Source organism: Micromys minutus (assembly GCF_963924665.1).
Source record: "Micromys minutus genome assembly, chromosome: 22".
NCBI classification, from domain to species: domain Eukaryota; kingdom Metazoa; phylum Chordata; class Mammalia; order Rodentia; family Muridae; genus Micromys; species Micromys minutus.
Genome location: NC_137957.1, coordinates 40,471,896 through 40,490,712, shown reverse-complemented (window position 1 = coordinate 40,490,712; position 18,817 = coordinate 40,471,896). Strand labels below are relative to the sequence as shown.

At 41.4% G+C, this 18,817-nt stretch overlaps 1 protein-coding gene across 16 annotated transcripts in view; it reads left to right on the top strand.

Annotated features, from left to right (window-relative positions):
• The window catches only part of ANKS1B (ankyrin repeat and sterile alpha motif domain containing 1B), a gene marked incomplete at both ends in the record, with an annotated part of 1,047,539 nt that overhangs the window by 996,132 nt on the left and 32,590 nt on the right, over positions 1–18,817 (top strand). For 7 of the 16 annotated variants that reach the window (XM_080935870.1, XM_080935868.1, XM_080935867.1 and 4 more), the window contains 2 exons: positions 6,665–6,793; positions 8,995–9,066. In XM_080935870.1, the coding sequence (XP_080791996.1) occupies positions 6,665–6,793; positions 8,995–9,066 (201 nt within the window). Of the gene's footprint in view, positions 1–502; positions 578–6,664; positions 6,794–8,994; positions 9,067–18,817 lie in introns of all 16 variants that reach the window. The other 9 variants (XM_080935866.1, XM_080935876.1, XM_080935873.1 and 6 more) reach the window with 2 other exon arrangements.

Genomic DNA, 18,817 nt, shown 5'->3' with positions numbered 1-18,817 from the left:
GAGATCCCTGGAGGCACAAGCATCATTTACTGGTTTGTTCTTGACCATTGAAGAAAAGAAAATCCAGATGTTTGGCTGGTTTTAAAGATGCCTTCTCTGTCTTTCAATCAAATGTTTTATTTTTGGGAAATAACACTATATGAAGAGAGGAGATGTTGCTTTTCTCTATAGCAAAAGTATAAAGAGTTTGCTTTTCCTGAGCTGTGGATTTATTTGTAATTTCCCTTGATATGGCACTAATGAATAAATGCTTTCCCCACACCCACCCCCACTCCACCCCACCCCACCAGCAGCCAACCCAACATTCAAACAAACAAAAAAAAAAAATGACTTGGAAGTCAATTATTAATCTTGAATACCCTACACATTCTTTTAATTTATTTTTTTTTAAAGAAATGTGATTCTTTTATTCTGCTGTTTCCTCCTTCCCTCCCCGGGTATACGTTGGTAGCTGCCATGTTTTAAATATTGACAAGATAAGATAGTTTTCTGTTTATACCAGCAGTCGTCTGTCTGTGAAATCTGGACCAATCAGAATGCTGGATTTCCTTTCTCAGCGATCCATCAGGTTCATAATGTAAGGCTACAAACGGTTGTTTTCTCTTCCTGAACTTGCGCTTTGTAGTGTGTTGCAGTGTCCTGTCACTTGCCCGAGGTATTACGTCCCAACAATGCGAAAACTTTGTAATGTCTGGTGGCTTCTGAGGTGCTTTGTCTCTTTACACTTCGTGTGCTTTGTGACTGGGTGACGTGTAAACACTGTCCTATAAAACGAGAAACATACTTGGTCTGGAAATCCACAGTTACAACCTGTCCCGTCTGAGTTTTGGCTTCCATTCCTGGTGTCTGTCTTAACTTGCCTTTTACAGGGAAAAGAGACAACGGGTAAATTGATACATAGAGAAACATGTCTATACCAGAGCCATTCTTCCCGGTTCATACTTTGTGTCCACAAGCTATCCAACCCTTTGTGTCTGGTGATTCTTAAGGATTTATGCACTTTATTTGTGAGAAATACTTGACTTGCATGGAATACCCTGCAGCTGATGCAAATGTCAGGGGAGAAGAGCTGGGGAAGTGGCAGGGGTGGGGATGAGGGAGGGGAGGGGGGAGCGCTCTCACAGCTTTAAGGCGGTTCTCAAGCTTTTTGCATCATTTGACCGGATTGAATTGATCTTTACAATGCATGTGAAATTGTGACCTATTTTATTCTGAACTGCTTAATATTCAAATATTCATGTCTCACACTTGTATATGTTAAAAAAAATTATTTGGCACATAAACATTGTGGCATAGATTTTTAAGTTTATACTTTAAAAATACAATCCTGTCTTCACATCCATTGAAACTTTCTCCATTGCCTTGGGCTGCTGTCTGGGAGCTTAAGACATTTGGTTGAGAATCACTGGGAGTCCTTGGGGTGGTTGTGAAGGCCCTCTGGTCGGTGGGGTGGGGGTGTCATAGTAGGCACATTTATTCTCCTGTGCATGGGACTTCTGGGTTCTTGAGGACCATGATGTCTAAGCATTGCCTGTGCTGGTGTTCTGTGACCCCAAAGCCCCACAAGCGCACAGTGCTAACATCAGCTTCTAAGTGTTCAGCAGCGGCCATCTCTGCTCCTCCTTGGTAGCACACATTCAGCAGAGACAACTACACAACAAGGGCACTGTCGGTAGCTCATGGGGAACCTTTCCGACTAAGTCTTCTGCAACAGTCTTCTGCAGCAGGCTTTCCCCACTCCTGAACTTAGTTAGGAGACTCTCCCTATGATCACTCCCAGATGACGCACATATGTGTATGTTCATGATTTCACACGTGTCTGGGTAGCCCTTCTCTGATGCTCATCAGAAAGTAAGACCTCAAAGTAACAATGGTCCCTTGAGAGCCTGTTAGTTTTTCATTAGGTGTTCTGAGGAAATAGAGAATAATGTTTGTGAATATCCAGATCTAAATTTATAAGCAGGTAGGTGGGAATAGCTCCAAGCAGAAAAGACTTAAAAGCTTCTATTTAAAAAGAAAATCAATTAAGTCTCAATTTTAAATTAAAAGAGAAAAAGAATTATACAAGGCTTAGAAAAATATCCTACCTCTCTATTAATGTTAAAAAGCTATATCATAATCAAAGCCTTTAATCATTACTGATATCCCTGGGAAGCTTTTTGTTTAGAAGAAAATTAAAAATATAGAAAACACTCCCCATTGTATTGTCAGAAATACAGAATATGAAATGGTCGTTTTTGGTACATGAAATGGTCTTTCAGAGAACTTTCCCTAGATGTCAGGGTGTGCTAACTTGAAAAATAACATAGAGGCCATTTCTGAGTCATTGCTCTAATAAAATCTACCGAGAGGAGTCTGTGAATTTTATATAACTAAGTTAATTTACTGTATTATACTTTCCCGTTAGCGGTATAAAATAAAGTTTAGTTTAATTGCATTATTAATGGCCTAACTATAAGTTCTTCAAACTCATCTAGAATATGAATTAATGATTGGTGTTTGAGAGATGCCTGTTAGAGAGAACCTACTCCATTTTAAATTCTAATATCACATTATATTTTTCCATAATGTTAACAAGTTTGAATTTCTGGTTAAAGATGTATATTTCCCGCTGCTTAATAAATTTCCTTCACTGTATTTATTTAAAATGAAACATGAAATGTTTTACTATATATCTCTCTATATATATTTAAAATATATACTATTTTACATATATTTATACATTATATATGTATCTATAAACATATAGAAAATACCAAATAAATGAAGTTTTAAGCCATGACCAAACCGTTAGCATATTAAGATACTCAACCTAAAGGGCTTTCTCTAAGTATTCTAAGTGCTAAAGAGAGAGCCCAAAGACATTTATTAAAAGTCACTTTACTTGTTTTAATATCTTCTGTAATGACTTGAGGAAGCCCTGGAAAGATCACTATGTCAGAAACAGTTTTAAATAGGCAAATGTCTCCACCAAACTTTTCTTACTTTCTTATTCTAATCAGCAATTGTCGCATTATTGTTTCCAAGACTAGGATAGTTCTCCTTACAGAGGAGTTTTCACCGTAGCCGTTATTTGAGTCAAAAGACTTCTTGGGTCTGTTTGATTTTTATTACTTTTTAGTGAGAATTTTAAAATGTAAAATTATTGGATTTAACTTAAGACACCTGCCTGAACAAAGACAATGTTTGAATCTATAGCTAGCTCTTCCAGAGCAAGCCCAAGGATTCATGGCTGAAACTGGTTTATACACGCAGCAAAATTTCTCATTTATTTTTCAGTCTTTTCTGCTATCACACTTGGTTACTCATCCAGCTCCTCAAGGAAGGTTGAGACCTAAGGCTCCCTTGTTCTCTGAATTCTTTTGTGTTTCCTGACAGCCAACCAGCATCACTGAATCCTAGCCCAAGGCCAAGGTCACTCCCATCTTTATAGAAAATTATACTAGTCCAATTGGAGTTCTTCCATTCACATTAACTCTAAAACAGGCACTGAGGATCAAAATTCTGATCCTTCTAAATACGTGTACATATGAATTGGGGATTTTTGGTTTTGGGGGGAAAGGGGAGAGAAAGAAAGTTGAAAATTTCCAGGAAGAAAAAAAAATATTTTCTCATAAATTCAATCCAAAGAACGCCTTTCTTTCTGATTATACGTTTCTGGAAATAGCACTATGCATGTCAAAACTCAGAGTCTGTTTCCAGAAAGGTCGGTTCAATTCCCGAGGGGAATTTTTAAATATTTGGACTGGAGCAACATTTCAAGACTATGAAGAAAATAAAGTAAGGATTACCTTTCCCTCCCTATAATTATCTTCCCCCGTAACTTCGAGTGGAGGTGCTATCAGATCCCTCTGGATTTGAAGCAGGTGGTTTGTGACTTTCGGGCCAAATGGAGGTATAGGAGAGCACAGGTATCAGAGAGCAGTTGAGGGCACTGTCTAAATAGTTCCGTGGGTGAGCCACTCATTTCTTCAAATGGGGACTAAGCGATCCTGGACATTACAGACAGAGAGAGTGCTTGGATTTGTGATCCCCAGAATGGCTGTTCCAATGTCTCTGGATGATGGAAACATGCTGATCAGCATTTGGCGTGCAGCTCTGCTTTACCTCTGCAGACCCATAGTCGAGTTTAATCACGAAGGTGCGTGACCCAGTTAACAGGGAGAGGGTAAATCTGTACATGACCTGCATGCCTGACCTACTAACCTGTGAGACAGCCCCACTTTACAGCTTTGCTGCACCCATTCCTGTTCCCAGACCTTCCCCTACAGCAATACCCCCAGCTTCTGCCTGTCACGGTCTGCCAAGGTACACCTCAGCTAGCTACAATAGGGCTAATGTGAAGTTCTGTTGCTCAGTTGAATTGTCACGTCAGCACTGGTTCAACGGATCTTTCTCGGTGTCACCCAAATCTTCCTTTTGTATCATTCCACAGAGTTGCGTGCCAAACTCCTGTTGTTCTGTTGACAGCGTCACCTGTGACTTAAATGTACAACATCTGTTTGCAATGTTGTTGCTGCTTTCTCGAGGGGACATGGGAGGGAGAGAAGTTTAATGGGGAAATGGGGGGTTGTTTGCTAGATTTTGGGGGAGAGCTCTTAAGAACTCATAGCTACAGTGCTTCCAGAGTCATGAAGGGTTATTATACTCAGCTTAAAAATAATAATGATTTCCACAGAGCCTTCAGGTTGACATCTGCATGAGTTTTTAAGGGCAACGCATAACCAGCTTTCTAAAGACTAGAGAAATAATAAGTCAGACATTTGAGAGAGAAAGAAAAGCAAAGGTCAAAATATAAAATCAGAGAAAAGCTTGCTCTTGAAGTTAATTGCAGTCCTTTATTACTTTTATAGATAACTCATATAAAGATAAAATTCTATAATGAGCCAGGGATGAGCCATAAAGTCAGGGGGGGGTGTTAATGTTAATGTTATAGGTCTTAAAGGTCATGCTGTGTTTTAAGTGATATGTGTTAAAATATCCAAGACTAGGTACAGCAATCAATACAAACAAGCCAACAGCTAGAACAAAACAAATAGAGACAATGGCTGAGAACAGAGCAAGGCCAGGAGGTGTTCTCATTAGACACACACTCCCAGGAGGAGCCGGGGGTGGGCATGATGCTAGCAAGGCTCACCTGCGATGTCAGGTGACCCACACGCAGAAGAAATGCTCCAGGTGCATGGCTGTGACAAGGCCCATGCATTTCCACGGGGCTCACAATTTTTCTTCTTGTTTTTCAAAGCCAGTGAGAAACGTTCAGAAGGCAAGGCCCTTGTCTCGGACTTTCTATCTTTGGCAGCTCCCTCTGTCCTGCCAAACAGAATTCTAAAGTGCACAGAGACCGTGTTGCTGCTAGCCCTCTTCTCCCAGACACGCACAGATCTGAGCCTTTCCTGGAGGCCCTAGCTTCTGAGCCTTTGGGATTTCTACAGCCTTTCAAAGGAGCTAGCGAATGCTACACACTTCCTTTTGCTCCAAAAAAAAAAAAAAAAAAAGAAAAGAAAAGAAAAGAAAAGAAAAAAAAGCATCTGAGCATATCCTTGAAAATTCTCCCCAGAAATTCCAGCGTGTCAGGCCTTGTAGCTAGGACTCCATGAAACCTGATTCCCAGCCAAACTTTATTTGTTTGGGGAGCTTGTAAGATCTTACTTATATGTTTCCAACACCTGAGGAAAATAATTTCTCATAATTCTGTAAGACCAACCAAGTCAAAAGAGAGCAGCTTTGGGAATACTTTTTATAGATGAGTTTTAGCTGTGTCCACTTGAGAACAAACAACTGAATTTTGAGAGATCAGAATCCTTGGCAAGGAAAAGAATAAGAAATGATCTGGCCGTGACATACAAATGTGATTAGAGTCAAGAAGAGACCTGCAGGATAGAGCTTTGACTTTATACATGTTTGTACTAAACAAACCAAAGTAGCAAATAAGATGATAGAAAGCCCTGTTTTAGATCAGTCTTACTGGGTATGTATGTCATGGGACATAGCATCCTATGCAACATGCCTGTGGGCCAGGGGCCTCGAGTACATATGAGTGGGCCAGCATTCCACGTGTGGGCTGCTGTCATCCCGTAGAATGCAGCCGAGTGCACCCACGGCCGGCACAGAGACACCGCACCTCTGCAGCTGGATGCCGGTGAGGGAACTTAGCTGTTGACCATTAGGAAATGTTAATTTTAGCATTTCGTTTTGTATCCTACCTACAAAGCCTTCTTCCCCAGATCTCTGATTTTTCAGAGTACATGACAATGTCCTACTTGGGAACTGAACTTAATGAACGTGTGAATTATTCTAAGGCAAAAGCAACTCAAACGGAAATTCCCAGTCAATTGAAAAAAAAAAAAAAACAAAAACAAAAAAATAGTTCAGGTGTATTCTTCCATTGTAACAGAGTATCATGAATTGGTAAATCGCTTACTAAAATTTTCACATTTTGTTTTTAAAATTAGTTAGCCTAGGGTTTCAGTCTGAAAGCAGAATCATTTTTGACTTCTTCATCCTCAGCTTTAGGGAGCATACTGCTCACTAAGTCACATACACAACACACCCAAAGGCATTGCACACTTCCAGCTCAGGAGTGTTAGGCAAACCCAGACTAGCTAGAGAGAATGAACCTGCTTACCGCCTATACTGACTCTAGAATGGATGTCATTTCCAGACAGGGGACTGGGGAGAACCTTCCATCACCTTGCGACCTCCCAATGAAGCCACGGCCTCAACTCCAGTGCAGTATTGGCAGCACCACCCGGAAAAGCTCATTTTCCAGTCCTGTGACTACAAAGCCTTCGTAAGTTACCCTCCACTCCGTGCTGGGGCCCAAGTCGGGCCAGAGGATGTGTTCCCTGGTTAGTCCACCGTCATTGAAAATGTACCCAAACATCCGTCACTGACATTTCCGAAGGGTTTTCTTTTCCCCCTTCCTGAAAATGTCCAGCTATCTAGAGCTTTGGAACCCCTCAAATCCCGTTAGCATAAGTTCTGCTCTGTTGTGTAGTTCAAAAACCATAGAATAGAGCACTATTTATTTATTTATTTATTTGTTCTTTCACCCCTTCCCCGAGAGAAGACAGGGTTATTCCGTGTAGCCCTGGTTGTCCTAGAACTCACCATGTAGACCAGGGTTACCCCAAACTCAGAGATCCCCTGGCTCTGCCTCCCCAGTGCTGAGATCAAAGGAGTGTACCTCGGCCACCCCGCTTGATAAAGGACAATGTGAAGTAGAATGATTACCTAGTATTCACAGGGCTCTGGATTCTACCCAGAGCTCCATAGACAGCAAGCAGAATCAGAGGGAGATGGCGCATATGCTGCAGAGGGACATGCTTGCTGACCTTTGACCTCAGAGTGTCAGGTCTCCCACTTTATGTAAGGTGGGATTTATATGCAGGATGGGATTGCAGTACCAGGTTTGCTTTGCTTTGTTGGTGTTTTGTTTTGTTTTTCTTTCTTCTTCTTCTTATAGGGTGAAGGGAATAGGTGCTTATTAAAAAATGTCCAACAAGCCCTGTAGGCTTTGGAACGGATGATGACTGTCATGACTACAATGGGGGAAAAGACGGCTGAACCTGGAAACTGACTCTTTAAAAGAGATGTTTTCATTAGGGCAAATTTTGCTAAAAGTATAAAAGATAGGGATTTGGCTGAGATTCTTCTTCCTAATGATGCAGATGCCTTCTGGTTATCTCCTCCCAGTCTGGGCTTGCCTCATTTTTCTGTCTCCCTTCCAGTGGTTCATCTTTCAACCCCGGATTTCTTTCAACAATTGTCCGAAAACTGTTGAAATGCCTTCCTCCAGGGTTCAAACTTTGGCCTCTGAAGCTTTCTCACAAGGCCTCAGACAAGCCTCTGCCACCTAGCCTTCCTCATGCACATGGGCCTGAGCTTTCCTGGTCTTCAGGACCGATGCCTGTGCCCGCACTAAACCAAGTGCCTCCATGGGCGTGGGACAGTGTCTTCTAAGTTCTTCACAATCGTGGTGTTTCCTCTGTGTAGGGGATGCCAGGGTGGTGAGCTGGGAGGAGGAGCATCCTCATAGAAACAGGGGGAAGGGAGACTAAAGATGGGGAACTGGGAGAGGGGATAACAATTGAAATGTAAATACACAAAATATTTAATTTTTAAAAAAGGTAAAAATACAGATAAAACTATTTCTAAAACCAGCCGAAATCTTAAAAAGCTGACAAAAATGAATTGATCTTTTCATAAGAGGAGAGATGGGAGGAGAAGGACGGGCACAGAGACATTCTGCTTATAATTATTTGCCCCGACTAGAAGCTACAGAATGAGTGTGAAATACATAGCAGGAATCCAGGACTCAGTCACATAGCAGCAGAGTAGAGTATGATGCTGCGGACATTTTCCTCTCCTCCATCCAGCCTATCCCATGTTACCCTGCACCAAGGAATCGTCCCTGTCCCTATAAAATGAGAATGGCGCACATTCTTAAGTGGATGAAGCACAGGGCACACAGCTGTTAAAAAAAAAAAAAAAAAAAGTCCAAAACCGCATCTTCTCCTAAGAACAGCCCTGCTTTAATTACCTATGCTGCAGAAGAAACCCAAACGGGCCACGTAGCCTCGTTCCTCAGCTGTCTCATACAGCCCTACAATTACACTGATAATGCTGTGATTTATTTTTTGCAGACATTGCTGCCTCAAAAAGAGAGAGAGAGAGAGAGAGAGAGAGAGAGAGAGAGAGAGAGAGAGAGAGAACATTTTTAGATACCCCCATTTTGCAGCTAAATATGATTTGGAAGATGACATCTTTAGAAAATGCCGTAACTCTTAACAGAGATCAATTCATAGCTCTTGGAAGCCATGGCTAACTTTGCTGCAGTCTCTACATTTGTAAGAATTTAAAGTCATCAGCAACTTACAGCCAAGAAACCTAGCCAGTAGCCTTCCCACGGTGTGTTTTTAAGTCATTACTCATATTTATACTGTTTTAATATGTCATTCCAATTGTGTGTGTGTGTATGTTTTTTTTTAGTATTTAGGTTCTATGCTGATAAAAGAGCTGAGGGGAACAGAATCAACACAGGATGCCTGTGCAAAGATGCGGGTGAGTCTGCCAAACTGTTTTCTCCTCGTAGCTGAAGCACTAAGTACTGGGTATGCATGCAAATTGCCACCTTTCAGATTCCTGTTTTCTTCATCCGCTGGTCTGTTGATCACGTTGGCATTACATAAAAAGGTGTTTGGGTTTTGTTAGTGTTTATACTTGGGTTTATCTGGCTATGGTTTATGATGAAGTCTCTCCAATTTATTTTAGATCATATTACATTTTGCTTTTAATTACTTTTAGAGAATAGAAGTTAACTGTACAAACACTGAGCGCTCTCCAGATTGGAGTCAGGGGAATCTTTAGTCTATTTCAGGAAAGCGTTTTAAGTACCAGTTTGACAGTCTGAGAATGCTCACTGAGAAGACTTTTCTAATGCACCCAAACCCGTCAAAAGTAGAGGTGCCGTGAGTGTATTATGTAAAGCTAACTTTGTTTGTGTGGGTTCCTCCCAGATGTTCTTGGTTTTCTTAAAGTGTGAGACATTGGAGGGTAGTGGCCATTGGCAGAATTGTGGCTGCAGGGACTCTGAGTTTAATTTACGTCAAGTACATTACACATTTTCTTCCCTAACCCTCTCATTCCTTGCTTCCCCCAGAGCCAACATGTAGATAATATGGAAATATCTAGCTATGCTAACAGTTTAAGACTAATGGACCTGTTCCATATGTCAACTAGTAGATGTCAAATCTCAGATAGTTAAAGAGCAGGTCCTAGCTTTTTTTTGTGACCAGCATAATCATCATTAGTTTCATATGAGTAAACAGTTTGTTACTGAAGTCATGAAAAGCACAGAACTGAGCTAAAACAATTTTTAAATTTTATTTTTTGTTTGTTTGTTTTAAGACAGGGTTTTAAAAAAAAAACCTCTTGTGTAGCAGAGCCCTGGCTATCCTGGGCTCATTGTATAGACCAGGTTGGTCTATGAACTCACTGAGTTCTCGGACTAAAGGCATGGGCCACCACACCCAGTGTACTAAAACAATTTTAACGGTAGACGCAAAGTGTTTGGTGTTCATTGGGACCAAATATATGTTAATCTCCATGAAACCAGTTGGTATACAATCACTAGATCAATTAGGTATCAAAATGACTAAAAGAGTAGTAGTATGACTCTTGATGTGGCACTAACACATTTTAATCCTAGGTGACCTAGCTCTGCTTTCTTGCCTTGGTGGCTTACTCACTACAACAATAGCTGCTGATGCTTGCTGATTACAGTGTGTCCTGACACATTTAAAATCCCCACTTAAAACGAAGACACGGCTCCCAGGGAGAAGAGCTTCACACCCCAGACCTGAGTTTAGGTCTGTCTGACTCAAGAGCATGAGCTCTCCAAAAACACTTGGTTCCCCTGGTTCTCCAGAGCCTCTGTTCTTATCCTTAGAGAATAACACGAGACCAGATGACCTTGAGGGGTTTTCCTGGTTTTATAATTCTGGGAATCCTGTTTTCTGAATAGAAAATAGCTGACCTGAATAGCATCACCACTGAACAATGAGAAAAAGAGAAAGGTTTCCAACCATCGAGCCTCATAAATGATTTCAGAGATTTCCAGGAGCCTGTCTAAGAAATGCATTTGGCATCTCTCAATTCATGTGATTGACTGGATTCCCGAAGTCCACCTGCTGCAGGCTTTTAGTCAGCATAAGTCTTGCAATGTGCATGGAGCATTACTAAGATACACCAGATTTGTGATGTGAATGGGCATCAGTCAATGTCTTGAAACTGAATGGACCTAAAAATCACATCCTGATAGCAATAGCAAAACCAATTTAATGGTCTCAAGAGAGAATAATCAAGTTAAACACTTGTCTGTTGCCTAGAACGAAACTCAGGGAAAAGACTGTCTATTTAAAAAAACAGTCCTCTGTTCTTTGGGGCATTTTTTTTTTCTCGTTTGCCTCCCTTTCGTATTTATTTTTTGGTAGTTTACATGAATTGCAAGTTCATTTGCTTCCTAGAATGTCAAATAAAACCTTACTTGCTATCTTGATTAAATAGATTTCAGGTCTTGATACAGTAACCTGAGTTGCATTGGCTGGAGCCTTTCAGAGCCAGAAGTGCAGATTGGAGTTGTGAATTAGAACTTTCACCAGCTAAAAATGGTGTGAATTTCAACTGCTGTTCATTTCCAGTCTGAAGCCAAAGATGTTGTTTTCTTTGCTAGTAACATGATGTCTGTCTAGTCTCAAGTCCTAGTATAATTAAATCCTTGCCAGGGGACAGACTTTAGGACACGAAAGTTCTTGAAAGTCAATGTAAAGTAATAGTATTGGCTAAAACACTGCAGGCCAAAACTTAACTCAGATTAATCTTTTAGTTGAAATAAAGTTCTCCCTTTGTCACTATGCATTTTAGCTGAAAACAAAAACTTCTCTGTGAGAAGTAAACCGGTCTGTACCAGTTTGGAGGAGTGTTTTTGTAAATGTGGTCTGCTAACAGAGGCGCCTTAAATCTGGCTTTCACTTTCACTGCATTGAACATTCCCATGTGGTTCTTCTGGACTGGTAGAAGCATCACCTAAGATGTGCCTTTAAACTGCCACCAGCCTGATAAATGACCCCGAAAAGAAAGTTGTGGTCTTCTGAAGTCAGTTGGTCAGGGCTGAGAACACTGCGCTTGAGTGCCTAGCTCAAGAGAGCTGCATAGCATTTCATTTATCCCATGAAGTAGGCACTGCCCTTATCCAAGACTCGTGGGTCCAGAAGTAATTTGAATTACAATTCTTCTCATATCTTTACCTATACATAATAAGTATTTATGGTTTTTTGTTTCATATACACCTTGTAATCCAAGCCCACAGATAGTTTTATGCAGTGTTTAACATACTATTGTTTTTTTTATTATGATCCATTGCACAAGGTCAGGTGTAGAATTTCCCAGGGTGTGATTGGCTTGGCATTCAGAAACCATCAACGTTTTGAGTACCTTTTTTGGACCAGGGATGTTCAGCCTGGGTCACTGTTGTCTTCAGCTTCCATATTAGAACACAAAAGCCAATGGAAGTTCAATAACTTGCCCCAGCAAGCTCCAGGATTTGCTGTGGGTTATATAGTGTCTTGAATTTTCTAACTGTTGGGACGGTAGGCCTTTTATGTGCTAAGAAAGATCTTCAGGAACCCTGAAGTAAATCGTGATGTTAGCATTGGCCAGACTAAACCATCCGGGTGCAGATATCTCTGGTAATATAGGATAAACTCAGTACATTTACATAAACTGAACTTTCAGCCATGTTCCTATTGCATGCTTACTAAGTTGGTTTTCTCCCACAGTTCTTACTTTAGGAAATTTATTCTTGCTTAGGCAGAATCTAAACAACTTCCGTTTCTCAGAGGCTGGGGAAGTATTTGATATTCACAACTAGTTAATTCCCATGTCTTAAACCCATCCATCCCCATCCGTCCATCTCTAAGGTCTCTTCAAGGTCTGAAATAGAAATAGTTTTTATTTCTTTCCTGGTGTTTTATTGTATGTATTATTTCAGTTAAAAACCTGTCAAGATAAATTAATGTGCTAGATGGTAGTTTAATTCATGTTATTATACAGTATGGAATAATTTCTTTGTTTGCTCAGGTGAATTTTTTTCCTCTTCCAGTCTTAAGATGTTTTTAATTAATAGGGTTGACTTTTAATGGGCTATTTTTAAGGTACACTTAGCTTTATAGAAAAAAAAAATTCAAGGAAAAAACAAATGCTTCTTGTATGCTTGCTCCCCTAATATGGCGATGTAAGACCAGGACCAAGAACAAGTTGAGGAGGAAAGGGTTTGTTTGGCTTATACTTCCACATTGTAGTTTACCATTGAATGAAGCCAGGACAAGAATTCAAGCAGGGCAGAAATAGATACAAAAGCTGATGCAGAGACCACAGAGGGGTTGCTTACTGGCTTGCTTCACATGGCTTGCTCAGCCTGCTTTCTTATAGAACACAGCCAAGGATTAGCACCACCCAAATGGGCTAGACGCTCCCCATCTAATTAAGAAAATGCCTTATCAACACATTGTCTCAATCGAGGTTCCCTCCTTTAATATAACTCTACCTTGTGTCAAGCTGACGTAAAAGTAGCCAGCACAACTGAACCCTTGTCAACTTGACACACTGACATACTGTTAAGTTATAACCTTTCATTTCTTGTTCTCCCTGCTGCTAAGATAACACATTAATAGTATCATTATATATATGTATATATCACATATAATATGATTATTATAATGTTATCACTCCAAAGTTTGAGTCTCACTGTCTTAAAATTCAAATACCTCAAAATTCAGTTTCCTTAATATCTAAGGTCTTAATATTTAGTCTCAGCTGAGAGCTCCTATAAAATAAAATTCAAATTAATCCTTTCTTGCCTGAAGGGGGAAGAACACAGGCACAGTCATAATCTGAGCAAAGCAAAAATCAAACTCCAAAAAATGTAAACAGCTCAATGTCTAATTATCTAGAGCTCATTCATGATCTTCTGGGCTCCTCTAAAAGGCTTGAGTTGCTTTTCTGGCCCTGCCTTCTACAGCATACTCTGATTGTCTTCTAGACTGGGTCTCTCTCCCCTCTTCTGCTGCTGCTGTTCTTGGTAGTCAACCGATGGTACTGACAGAAATGCTGTGGTCTGCTATAACTGTGCTGCGCTTTCACCAGCAGCTTCTCCGGGAATCTCTTCCAAGCACATGGTGCCTCTCAGCTAGACCCCTTTCACACCTTCAAAACTCAGCACTATCTGGGTAACTCATACACTACCAAGTCCAGCTGCCAGCCTCGGCCACCTCCGGAACGAAGCTTGTGTGTCCTGACTCCTCAGTGATGCTGGGCTCTTCTTAATCACAGCCAGTTCTTCAGCCCCAGCTGACCAGACACCACAGATTCTTCACACAAAAGGTCCCGTAGAGTCTTTGCTTCCTTCTGTAACTTCCCAAGCCAGGTTTCCATCGTCTGCACTGCTTTCAACATTCTTAGCTTCCTTCCAAGCATCTACATCACATAGCATCTCAACGCTCAGTGGCATTTCTAGCCCAACGTTCCAAGCTCCTTCCACAATCCTCCCCCAAAACAGTGTGGTCAGGTCTGTCACAGTCATACCCCACTATGCTGGTACCAACTTATCTTAAACAGGGTCACTATTACTGTGATGCAACACCATGACACAAAGCAAGTTGGGGAGGAAAGGGTTTATTTGGTTCATACTTCCACATTGTGGTTGATCACTGAAGGAAGCCAGGGCAGGAACTCAAAAGGGCAGAAACCTGGAGGCAGGAGTTAATGCAGAGACCATGGAAGAATATCACCGGCTTGCTCATCATAGCTTGCTAAGCCTACTTTCTTATAGAGCCCAGTCTACCAGCCCAGAGATGGCACCACCCACAATGGGCTGGGCCCTTGCCCACAAGTCACAAATTAAGAAAATGCCTTGTGGATGGATCTTATAAGCACGTTTCCCCAGTTGTGGTTCCCTCCTTTCAGATAACTCTAGCTAATGTCAAGTTGACAGAAACTAGCCAGCCTACTAAGCGACATGTTTGCATGCTCCTCCATTATCAAGAGCTGAGTGGTCCATCTGTTACAGCCACTGGACTCACATTGACAATGTAAATACTCTTGTGGCTGTACATCCTGTGTATCTGGACAAACTGACAATGACCTGTGTCTACCATTACCACACATGAACATCTCTCTACCCTGCAGTTCTCTGGTTTTTCGAAGCTGTTTCAGATTTATAGGAAAAAAAAAAAAAGGTCCATAAATTACGGTGCTCACATACACTCTCCCTACAGCTACTGAATTTACACCTTCTGTTTGTGAAACTCGTGTGTTGGCACGATACATTTGTCACAATTAGGACGAGTACTCATGTTCAGTATTAACTAAAGTTTGTGGTATATATTAGAGCTCATCCTTCCTATTAACAGACTTCCAGGGCTTCATAAATATGCAGCAGTGTATCTACCATTTCTTCTTGGTTGCTCCCGTGTTTTGGAAAGTATACAGGCGCTGTGAAAACACACACATTCCTAAACAAGTACAACATTTCTTCCTCTGGATGCAAACTCTGAATAATGTCCCCCTTTCTTCTAAATGTGCTTAGTGAAGAATCAGTAGGAACTGGCTTTGAACCCTAATAATATATTATTGAGCAAAATTGCCATGTCTGCTTTGTCCTTTTAGATTTCCTTTAATAAAAGCCCCTCTGACAGGCTTTGGTCCTAAGCCACACTTCTGCTTCATAGTAGCTCTGACAGCTTTGCAGACATCCCCACGTAAGATCCCACAAAAACACACACTACTGACATGGGGGGGGGGTCAGAAAAGATAACGCTTTAATCTTAACATAGTCGTTTCATTTTTTGCTGCCTTCTGTGTTAGTGGTTTAGCTAAATCCATGTTCTGAAACACGGGCTTCATTTCCTAATCGGTCCCTGGGGGAAATAATTGGTTCTAGGGGGCTAAATATGAGGCCCTTTCTTCAGGATTCCCCGTAGAAGAGAGCCTTCTGTCTTCCTCACAGGACACTGGATAGATGCCGATGGGTGAGGGACCATGCTGCCCCCTCCCCCATGACAGCAGGGATGCTGTGAAGGGACTGTTTCTGTGGCACCTGTTTTATTGTGATGGTTAGGTAATGTGTTACAAAGCACCTGCCTCTATCACACCTCAAACACCTTGGCTTCTCCCTCCAAACGGTTGAGTAAATTCATGGGCAGATTACCTTTAGAATCCTTTTTTTCTACCCAACCCTGAGGCTGGTACCCCTTTCAGTGTCCTGGGTCTCTATGCCCATAACATATAGTTTAGGAATCCCAGACTTTCATTTTCCACCTTGTAAAGTCCATTTCTAAACTGGAGAAAAAAGGGAAGTTCTTTACGAGATGACATATGTAATACTACAGTTGTATATTTGGTTCAGTTGTTTCTAAATCAATTGGAAGTTGCTTTTTCAAATGTTGTGTCTATGGGACTGAATTTTATGAAGCTCTAATTATGTTACTTTGGCCATTGTCTTAGTCAGGGTTGCTATTCCTGCACAAACATCATGACCAAGAAGCAAGTTGGGGAGGAAAGGGTTTATTCAGCTTACACTTCCACATTGCTGCTTATCACCAAAGGAAGTCAGGACTGGAACCCAAGCAGGTCAGGAAGCAGGAGCTGATGCAGAGGCCATGGAGGGATGTCACTTACTGGCTTGCTTCCCCTGGCTTGCTAAGTTTGCTTCCTTATAGAACCCAGGTCTACCAGCCCAGGGATGGCACCCCCCACAATGGGCTGGGCCCTCCCCCCTTGATCACTAGTTGAGAAAATGCCTTACAGCTGGATCTCATGGAGGCATTTCCTCAACTGAGGCTCCTTTCTCTGTGATAACTCCAGCCTGTGTCAAGTTGACACAAAACCAGCCAGTACAGTCAGTCTGTGATTTTGGGTTTGTTGTATGTGAGTAACTCCTACTTGAAGATTCCATAAAGTACAGCGTTTGATGAGCTAGGACACAGTTCTTGCCAATGTGAAGTTCTACTTAATTTTGCCTCTCTTATTTATATCACCACGCCTGCATTTTGCCTGGAGTTTAATCATCACTAATATATAGAACCCTATCACTTCCCTAATTAGATCAAATGTGCCATCAGAAAACATTATATTCAATGCAATATTACTTTCTCCAATCTCATTGTTGGTGTGTTTGTGGTCTTGGAAATTTGCTCTTAAAGGGAGCAGGGGGAAAGGAGGCTAGGCGCAGGTATAGGTTCAGCTGGTAAAGCACTTGTTTTGCAAGCATGGGAACTTTAGTTCAGGCAGATTCCCAGTACCCACAGAATCAGCCAGCCGAAGCAGCACAAGCCTATAACACCAGCTCCATGGAGCCAGCCAGTGTAGCACAACCAACGAGTTACAGGTTCAAAGAGAGACCCTGCTGCAAAAAAATAATAAAATAAAATAAAAGGTGAAGAGCAATTGAGGGAAACACCTAACATTAACCTCTGCTCTCAACATGCACACATGCTGTGCACACACACACACACACACACACACACACAGGGGGGGATTGGTGGGGACAGAGAAACAGAGGCAGAGACACAGACACACACACACACACACACAGAGAGAGAGTAACAGAGAGACAGAGACACACAGACACGAAAAAATACAGAGACAGAGAGACAGACACACAGAGACAAACACAGCCAGACAAACACTCACATACACAGAGGAGTTAGAGGCATAGAAGAAAGAGAGGCAGAGGCAACAATAGGGAAATGGTGCTTTTTAATGAGGCTAAGAGAGAATAAGAACTTATTTTAAGTTTTTTAAAGTCAGGAACAGGCAGGATCTCAGAGAGTGTTAAGATTTTGTACTTTCATCATAGGTCTCATTAGGTCTGTTCTCCTTAATTTGTATAATTTTTAAACATACAAGCCGGAAGCACCTGTAACATGTGACTTTTCAAATATGTAGATTTCTGGATAATAGTTGGTGCTTTGGTCTGAGCTCTGTCACCGCCATTGCTCTTTCCTGAGCTTTCAAAGAAGTAACACCAGGAGAAAGCAGAAAGGGTGTTGTTGTTTGTTTGTTTGTTTTTGTTATTTAAAGTAAGTTAGAATATGTTCTTCCTTAAAAGGAACTGAGACCGAAGCCATGATTCAAAAGTTCAAAGCCACCCTAAGCTATGTAGCAAGTTCTTTCGTTTTGCACAGATCCTTCTGAGAGAAAATGCCATCTACAGTGTTTGCAGAGGCAAACATATAAAAGTTTATTTTAAGTTCTGTTGCCAAAATTTCAGCTGAGGTTTGCACCATCACCTTCAGGTGGAATCGTGGAATCAGATCCCTACCTTCCTCTGAGGCCCCCGAGCCTAACACATAACTGACAACCACCAATGAGCTACTTCCCAGCCCACTGAAAGAGGGCAGAGCTCTATCTATCTATCTATCTATCTATCTATCTATCTACCTATCTATCTATCTATCTATCCATCCATCCATCCATCCATCCATCCATCCATCTATTCATCTACCATTCATCTATCATCCATCCATCCATCCATCCATCCATCCATCCATCCATCCATCCATCTATCCATCTATCTATCTATCTATCTATCTATCTATCTATCTATCTATCTATCTATCTATCTATTTTGCCTTAATCTCCACTTGTCTTAAAGTGTCTTTCTAAATATGTTCATTTAAGTGAACATTATTGGCCACATAGAGCAGCACCTGCCCTTGGGAGGAGCAAAAATTCAAAGCCACCCTGAGCCATGTAGCAAGTTTAAGGCCCCATCTCAAATAAATAATAAGTTCTCTTTGACCCAAATACATTGCCATGTTTAATGTCCACTGTCTAGCCTTTTCACTGCCGTCAGCATATCAACAAAGCAGCCTGGTGTGCTGGGGGAAGGGCACATTCTAAGATCCTTCAAGTATATTGGCACTGCTGAAATCTACCAATGTTTACTACACGCTAAACATGGACTTACCTGGTGTCATCCTCATGACTATACAAAGAGGATGCTGCATTAACTATTTTAGGAATGAAGTAACTGAGTAGAGAGGTAGCTAGCCACATAGCTAGGGAGAAGTGGAAGTAAGCCAGGAACCAAGCACGGCCCCATTTTTAGGCGTTTGAAGTTTGGTTTGGTTGTTGTTGTTGAAACATGATCTTATTGTGAAGACCAAACTAGGCTCTAACTCATAGATCTCCTTCCTCAGCCTCCTGTTAGCAGAGACTATAGTCATAAGCCACTGCACCCGCTGTCATCCTG